The sequence below is a fragment of the Lactuca virosa genome, chromosome 9 (genome assembly GCF_052849685.1).
Source record: "Lactuca virosa cultivar CGN04683 chromosome 9, Lactuca_virosa_CGN04683_v6, whole genome shotgun sequence".
Taxonomy (NCBI): domain Eukaryota; kingdom Viridiplantae; phylum Streptophyta; class Magnoliopsida; order Asterales; family Asteraceae; genus Lactuca; species Lactuca virosa.
Genome location: NC_136434.1, coordinates 267,830,196 through 267,839,591, shown reverse-complemented (window position 1 = coordinate 267,839,591; position 9,396 = coordinate 267,830,196). Strand labels below are relative to the sequence as shown.

Below are 9,396 nucleotides of genomic sequence, written 5' to 3'. Positions count from 1 at the left end.
GTTTGTTCTGATGTTTGGTTGTCGAGTGGATTTAAATGGACTTTGATAGATATGTATAGAGTGCATTGATTTTTCGATAAGTGGGTGGTTGGATTGGTGATCCATCTGTTGCGGTCAAGGGTTATAGTACTTTGTCACGAGCTGAAGTGGCTTAAGGGTTCGAAGTTGTATCATGGGAAGTACTTGGGATTATTGATCTTGTTGGGATTTCCAGAGGTATTCATCTGGTTTTGGAATGTGTGTGATCGCTAAGATTGGCTAGTAATGGAATGTTAGTTCTTGTAATCCCTGGTTGTTGACAGTTTGAATTGTAAGGTTGTGAGATGGATTGGGAATCCGTCAATTTTTGTGAATTGGAAGAGCATAGTCGAATCCAAGTGGGGAAGAATCATTTGGTCTAAGGGTTGCACAATAATGGACATTAAGGTTTCATTGCGTATCAGTAGTGACGCATGGTGGATATGTGAATAGGAACTGGTTAAGGGTTTTGTTAGGGCCTCTCTACCTGTTTGTGTCTGATTAAAACTTTGGGGTTCGAAGCATAACCCAAACATGTGGTTCGGGTATACCCATATGCGGGTTCGACTAAGGAAGATCATGGTTGGTATGGTAAATGAGCGGTAAGAGCATGGGTTGGGACCATGGTAATATAGAAGTGTTGTAAGACTGCAGGGGTGGCCGTATCATTTACTAGGTTGGCAGATAGTGATAGAAGTGTTGTAAGACTGTGGGGGTGGCTGTAGCATTCACTCGGTTAGCTGTAAGTAATGTCGGAGGACTTCTCCTTGTGCTAGTATGAGGATCGTTGGATCCGAGGCGAGGTTAGGACTGTATAGCACTCGATTGAGTGAGACCCATGGGCGAGGCCCATTTAACTATGCAGATTGGATGAGACCCGTGGGCGAGGCCCGTTTACTTGTGATAGAATGGGTGAGACTCAGTGGAAATAGGCTTGAGTAAGGTATTGGTTCACGTTTAGAGGGGGATGACTCTGGGGTCAGTGCTATCATCAGTGCGATGGTTAGGCTAGGGTAGCCCTTATTAGTTATACTTTTAGTCGAAGCCTTGTGGTGGGACCAGGTGTGAAAATTCCAGTCTCCATGATTGATTGGGGAGTTTACATCTAATTTTAGCGGGAGGTCACCATGGATGCAGGAGATCTCCGATAGATCAAATTTGCGAAATTTTGTTGGTTATCAGGATGTGAGTTTTTAGATTGGTATGGCACTTAGGCGTCAGACTTGCATTGGGATTCACCCTTGATCTCAATTGAAGGATTCAACAGTGATGAATGGTTGGTTATGTTATCTCTGGCTGGACCAGGAGGGCTGTTGGAGCCATTATGGCAAGCAAGCTAGGACAACTCTTGCCAGATAGACCCTCGTTTAGGAGTCGTGTGGTGCGATTATGTGAGGCTATCAGCCTCAACAACCAGTTGGAAATCCAATATTTCGGTTAATTAGTAGGTAAGTATGAGACCAGGGAGGTCTCGGTTAGATCAGAATTATAGTCATGGTACGACAAGGTGAGCCTGAGATGGTTCTAGCGTTGGATACTCATTATAGGAGTCACCTTGTCATCAAGCGACGAGTTTTCGACAGCGATCAATGGTTAGGGATTATATTTCCCAATGGAAACAACAATATGTCCAGGGTTGGAAGGGTTTATGGTCAGTTGGATTGCGAAGTGGCGTCGAACTGACAGTAATTAAGAATGGTATGTCTATCGGGGAGTCAGAAAAGGTTTTAGGATTTCGGATTTCAGGCAGAGCAGTGATGGTTATTCTTCAATGGTTAACGCTAGCGGGGCAAGGATATGTTCGTCATCAGGGTATGAGAGCCCTACTAATACTGGGTTTGGTTAGAGTTTTGAAAGGCCAATGTATGTATGATTCGACTTCTCAATCCGTATCGGGGTTTTGGAGTATCGTCCCGGTTGTCTGGCGAATTCGGAAGGTAGTAAAGAGTGATTTCGATGATGAAATCTAATTTAAGTGGGGGAGAGTTGTAACACCCATGTCCATATTGGTTAAACTTAATTGTAGCAAGGACCTAAGATGGAGTTTTGAAGGAAACTCTATGACACGACGTGGCCAAGGAAGGGCACCACGTGGAAATGGTTAATTGGTCGCTTGTTCTTTTGGACCAACCTGGCGTGCCCAAGGAAAGCCACGACGTAGCAGCTGTTCAGGCCCAAGCCCACGTATTTCTAGGGTTTCTCCCATATTTAAGCATCTTAACCCCCAATCTAGTTCATCTTCTTCAGCCTCTATCCCTTCATTCGAAACCCTAGCCTATCTTCCATGGTAAAGAGCTTGGTGGCTTGATCTTGAGGTTAATATCCTCTTTTGGTGAAACTTGAAGAAGAAAGAAGTTTATCTTGGTGTAAGGAAGCAAGGAACAAGCTTGTATCAAGCATTTTCTCCATATTTCTGAGTTATTGGAGGTATAAAGTTCATATCTTAACCTTTGTGTTTCTTGTTTGATGTTTGAGCCCATTTTTGGATGTTTTGGTCCCATTCTTGGATGTTCTTGGAGTTCAAGGAACTCCAAAACTTTATATGGTTCTCTCATGGTCATGAACTTCTGATGTTAGTGAGAAGAAGGTCTTGGCTTGAGTATTCTTGACGCCATGTTTGAGATTAGGTCATATTAAGTGCTTATTGGACTTAGGGCTCAAGATTTTACCTTTGGATGAAGTCCTAATGGATAAAGTTGGAAACTTTATCCATCAAGTCATTGAGAAGGAGTATATCTAAAGTTTTGGATTTAGATCTGTAAGGATTAAGTGGTTAGTGAAGAAATGACACTTCTGACAATCTCCCACAGCATGGCAAAGGTGACAACGGCGTGGCGGAGTTTGAAACATCGACTGTTTTGTCCTGGCATGGCCACGGTAAGGCCAAATAAGCCCACGACGTGGCAATGGTCTGCATGTTGACTGATTAACTTTGACCATTGACCGTTGACTTTTTGACCATTTTGACTTCTGCTCAAAATTCTATTTTCAGATGGTAGACTTATGGTTTACCTTATGCGGATTATTAAGAGGCGTTAAGCACCCATCAGTTGGCAGGAGAGCAGTTAGTTGTAGTCGGAACGGTTTGAGCTAAGCGTTGTTCGGCTTTGTGATTCAGGTGAGTCTCCTCACAGTACTTGCAGGTCAAAGGCACCAATGTCGACCCATTGGTTTATGTATAGTATGAGCTTGTAGTGATTGTGACTCCTGCTGTATGTGGTGTATGCCTATGAGCCTGTTTGCCCCCGTGTCTATTACACCCCCAAGTCTATTTCAACTCATACATCAGCACAAAGCTGTACCGAGTCAATTTCAACTCATATGTCAGCACAACGCTGTACCGGGTGTATTTCACCCCATATATATATATATATATATATATATATATATATATATATATATATATATATATATATATATATATATATATATATATATATATATATATATATATATATATATATATATATATATATATATATATCAGCACAACGTTGTACCGGGTGTATTTCACCCCATATATATATATATATATATATATATATATATATATATATATATATATATATATATATATATATATATATATATATATATATGGGGTGAAATACACCCGGTACAGCGTTGTGCTGACATATGAGTTGAAATTGACTCGGTACAACTTTGTGCTGATGTATGAGTTGAAATAGACTTGGGGGTGTAATAGACACGGGGGTGAAATAGACTCGATACAGCCTTGTGCTGACATATGAGTCGAAATAGACTCGGGGGTGAAATAGACCCGACCCAACCTTGAGCTGGCATATATGTATGGTATACGGTATTGTGGGGAACTCACTAAGGTTTGTGCATACGGTTTTATGTTTATGATTTCATGTACTTCCCGTACGAAAAGAAAGGGCCTGGCGTGACTACACAACATCCCCCAGAGTTTTCCACATTGGAAATTAATGATATTACTCTGATGTTTAAATAATATAATCACTTTGGTGAAATAGACCCGACCCAACCTTGAGCTGGCATATATGTATGGTATACGGTATTGTGGGGAACTCACTAAGGTTTGTGCATACGGTTTTATGTTTATGATTTTATGTACTTCCCGTACGAAAAGAAAGGGCCCGGCATGACTACACAACATCCCCCAGAGTTTTCCGCATTGGAAATTAATGATATTACTCTGATGTTTAAATAATATAATCACTTTGGTCGGTTTTGGAACAACTCGTTTGTATGAATTATTGTTTTAAAAATAAAAATTTTATAATGAATTTTTGGGACATTACACCCTATATATATATATATATATATATATATATATATATATATATATATATATATATATATATATATATATATATATATGTGTGTGTGTGTGTGTGTGTGTGTATGTGTGTGTGTGTATGCGTGTGTGTGTGTGTCACTTGTTTTGTAAGAGTAGGTTATAAATTGTGACTAAGTAATAATGTGAAATATTGTATATGAATGTAGTTTAAATGAGTAACATTGTAATAGAAGTGTTTAGGCCAAAAATGGTATTTTTGTTATTTTGAGTAGATAATGGAATTGAGAGTATTAGTGAATTCTATGTCATTATAAATAAATATAATGTTTGTAATGAAGTAATTTTCTAAAATATGTAGGTGTATGCATTGAATATTTGACAAAAAATGCTAATAAAAGTAATTAGACCAAAGAGGGTATTTTGGTCATATTTTGTAATTTACGAGTTTTAGTAGATTTCTTAATGTCATAATAAAGAATGAGTAAAATACAGTATCCACGACATGGGTGAAGTGGTGCCAAGACTTGGCCATGAAGCGGTAATCTGTTTACGTATAGTGTATAGTGAGCGCAATGTACTTTGAATTACCATGACGTGGTGAAGGATAGACCACGACGTGAGAAAGTAGGATGCTATCTTCTTTTGTGACAAAAATTATAACGACGGAATAAAAGTATTACAAATTGTGGGTAAACGACGACATGCCAAAATCATGATGCCACAACGTGACGTGGCTGAGTATTACCACGACGTGGCATCCTAAACCAAGAGTACCACCAGACCAACCACTCGACCTTCAACATACAATTCCTACAGAGGTAGCAAAAGTTTTGAAAAAGATCCTGCCTACTATGATTAGAGCAAAAATAGAAGCAGCTACTAAAATGATACATGATCGACCACCAATCGTGGAGGATATGGTGAAATTGGAAGAGGAGAAGGTACTTGTACCGGAAAGAAAGCTAGGGTCACTTATACAAAAAATCAATGATATCAAAAAAATAAAAGCTTTATTCTCAATCACCAATCACCACTCTGTTTCTGTACCAGAAAATCACCAACAAAATCGTATGGACAATTTGACTCCAACACCATCTTCGTGTTACCAATTAATGATAAATAACCCAACCATACGAACATATCAACCACCGTACGTAAACTCGGAAGTACCACATCAACAAACGGATCTAGCACATCAGGACAAACGAAGTAACACCTTCAAAGAACAAACAACACTGAGGGAAAACTAAAAAGACCCATCGCAGATTTATTACAAATCTATAGAGATCATCACAAATAGAATACAAAAAACATAAAAAAAAACGAGAGTCATGAAACAAAACCTTAAAGATCAAGAACAAGACGTTTTAAGCCAGAAAAAACAATTTGCACTTAGGAGAATCACAAACAAGTATCAAAAACTTGAAATCTATAGAGATTACTCCCATGGAGCACTGATACAATGTCAAATATGTATAAACTCAAAGTTTCATTAACATAATTACTTTTACAGAAGAAAACTCTCGCAACAAATAACACTCAACACTCTCTATGTAGCAATCCTAGCTTTTAAGAATAAGAAATTATCAAGAATACAAAGTTCATCTAAGAACCATATATAGCAAAAAGAGACAGATGAACTACACAACAAAAGAGAGAGACGTGAGAGAGTTTTTTTATCGTGATAATAATCAAAACTCTCTCCTACTACACGTTAAATATCATGGGCAAACCTCGAAGTAGCACCGTGTTAAAAAACCCACACTTTTAATGTTTTTCTCTTCCAAATAATTGAGTCGCACTCCACTAATGCACTACGTGAGCGTTCATACCCTTCCTTAAAATGCATCATCCTCGTCCAAACTTTATGCCCCATGTATAACTTGTCACATAATACATCTAAAAGTATCCACAATGAAGAATTTAATGTGAGTTGAGTGAGGTGACAAACTTAGTTGTCATTCAACGGATAAAATCCAACAATTATGATGTCACATTGACATTTAAAGGATTTGGAGTTTAATGAAAAAAAAACTTTTCTAGCTCTTAAATAAATATTTAAATATGTTTTATTGAACTTTATAGAGTTCAATACATTAATACATTGTACGAAAAAGTTGATATAGTTGTATGTAATATAAAATGGGAACGCGATAACCCATTAAACTTTATAGAGGTCCATGCATTCTGATACTTTAACTTCTGAAAAATTAACCTTTCAACCAGCATACCAAATTAATACTTACAAACTAAATAAATGTTTCTATGTTACCCTTGATAAAAGATTTATTAGTTATTTATCATGAACAAGTTTCGCTATTAGCAAAAAAAAAAAAAAAAAAAAAAAAAAAAAAAAAAAAAAAGAACAAACTTCATAAAATATTAGGGTTAGCTGAAGCACAACCACATAACTGCACGTGTTGACATATCCTTGCGGAATGTCCGCGGTGCAAAATCAACCATCCCTGCTATATAACCAGCAGGCTTCCTCATAAGTTGCCTATCATTTGTAGCATAAATGATACCAGAAATTGGATATAAGATTTATCTAACGATGAACACCTTGTTGTTATGGTGGTGGGAGGTCGACAATGAACTAGACAAGCTCGCCCGCACAGTTCTCACCATTTCAGTTCCCACACTACTACTTCTATGGTACAAATGGATATCGTATTCCAGAAAACACATACCACCCTTCCCACCCGGTCCCTATGGCTTACCAGTTGTAGGGTAGCTCCCCTTTATCGGCTCCAACTTGCATGAAAGGTTCACGGAGATGGCTCACCGTTATGGCCCCATCTTCAGCCTCCGGCTCGGAAGAAAGCTTCATGTTGTGGTAAGCTCCATGGACCTAGTGAAGGTCGTGACTCGTGACCTGGACCAGACCATGGCGAACCGCTGTTCTCCATTAGCAGCACAAACAATCAGTTATGATAGCAATGATATAGCATGGTCCAATAGCAACACGCACTGGCGCAACATGCGAAAGATTTTAGCAACCCAAGTTCTTAGCAATACAAATCTCAAATCTTGTCAGAGTTTCCGAACAGATGAAGTGAGAAGGCTGGTGAAAGAAGTTTACAGTAAGCTCGGGACAAAGATCAATATTAATGAAATTGCTTTCAAGACTGAGGTTGATGTTGTGACAAGTATGTTATGGGGTTGTAGCAAATCTGGTGATGGGAACGATTCTAGCATTATTGGAGATGGCTTCCGAGAAGTTGAGATCAAAATTATGAAGCTAGTGGCAGCCCCAAATATATCTGATTTTTTCCCGATGCTATGGCGTTTCGATCTACAAGGAAGGCAGCGAGAAATGCAGAGGCAACTTGCATATGTCGATTGGATATTTGAGAACATTATCCAAGGAAGAATCGAAGCCAACTCCAGAAAAAATGATGGAGAAGCTGAGGAAGATCGAAGGAAGGATTTCGTGCAAGTATTACTGGACCTTAAAGAGGAGAAAGATGCTGCAATATCATTAGACATCATTAAAATAAAGGCTCTACTATTGGTAAGTCTCCCTTTACAGGTGTTAGTTCTTTCTATAACTATAACCAGGAAATATTCCACAAGACAAACTAATAAAGGGAAAGTGTTCTATAATAGGACATAGTGCTTGCGGCTACACACACAACATCGACAATGGTAGAATGGGTGATGACAGAGATTTTGAATAATCCAGGTGTAATGAGAAAGGTACAGGATGAATTAACGGAGGTTATTGGCATGAACGTTGTCCAAGAATCTCATCTCCCCAAATTAACATATTTGGATGCAGTCATCAAGGAGACATTCAGGGTACACACTCCGGGTCCTCTCCTAGTCCACAGATGCCCAGATGAATCATGCACTGTTGGCGGATACACCATTCCAAAGGGTACTATCGTCTATATGAATGTTTGGGCAATCCATCGGGATCCAAAGAACTGGACCAATCCATTGGAGTTCAAGCCTCAGAGATTCTTGATCGACAAATGGGATTACCATGGAAATAATTTCAAGTTTTTACCATTTGGATCAGGGAGAAGAATATGCCCAGGAATCCCACTTGGGGAGAAGATGTTGATGTATATATTAGCATCGTTGTTGCACTCGTTTGACTGGAGCTTGCCAGAAGATGAAGAGTTTGAGCTTTCTGACGAGTTCGGACTTGTGACTAAGAAAAGGAAACCGCTAATAGCTATACCCTCTCAAAGATTATCTGATGCAGGCCTCTACATTTTTTGATAGAGGATTATCTCTCAATATGTAGTTAGAGGGTACTACTGTTAGTATAAAAAGAAGGTTACTTCCGTTATCTTCCCATCTCCTCATTTCTTGTAATTCTGTGTGGTAATAATATTTCTGGGAATTCTGTGTTTTCATGCATATCATTTTCTGTTCATCAGATGACAAATCAACTTTGGAAAGAATGTGAAGGAAACCAAATAATCTTCTCTCGTGTATTTTTAGTCATATATATCGTAGAATTAAATTGATCCCTTCCAAAATAGTGTGCTCATTCTTTGCAATATTACTGGGGTCAATTTTCTGTAACCCATTGTATTTACATATGTTAAGTCAAGAAAAAAACAAATGTTACATGGTATCATAGAGGAATTGAGACAACCCTATTATGACCACCAGCTAACCAAGACGATGAAACAAGCCTTGAAGAAAACTAAACATATTACAGAAGAAAAAGTGTCAGACGAAGAAAATCGAGACACCAAAATTATTTTAGGAAACACTACTACAAAAAAGAGCAACCGACGGCCAAAACCGTCAGTAATCCGTCGCTAATACTCTTTATCGACAGAATTGTAACAAACCAAAATCCGTTGGTATATTCTTGTCGCTAATTGTTTGTAACGTATTACCGACGGCTACGACAAAATTTTAGCGATGGATTTTTCCGTCGGCAATTAGTAACCGATCACCAACGGAAATACTTTTTCAACAGATCACCGACAGAATGTGTTTGCAACGGATTACTAACGGAATAACTTACGAACGGATTACCGACGGAATCTATGAATAACTCACTAACAGATTACCGACAGATTTTCTGTGACAGATTAGCGACGGATTTTTGTAGTATAAAAAAATTA

The 9,396-nt window shown here is 38.4% G+C and overlaps 1 protein-coding gene across 1 annotated transcript; it reads left to right on the top strand.

Moving 5' to 3' along the window:
- The first annotated feature begins 6,757 nt into the window (after positions 1 to 6,757).
- On the top strand, positions 6,758 to 8,674 carry LOC145140941 (cytochrome P450 71AU50-like). The gene is made up of 2 exons (XM_079074317.1): positions 6,758 to 7,817; positions 7,913 to 8,674. The coding sequence occupies exons 1-2, from the start codon at positions 7,080 to 7,082 to the stop codon at positions 8,531 to 8,533; spliced, it is 1,359 nt and encodes a 452-aa protein (XP_078930443.1). The 5' UTR covers positions 6,758 to 7,079; the 3' UTR covers positions 8,534 to 8,674.
- The last annotated feature ends 722 nt before the right edge of the window (positions 8,675 to 9,396 follow it).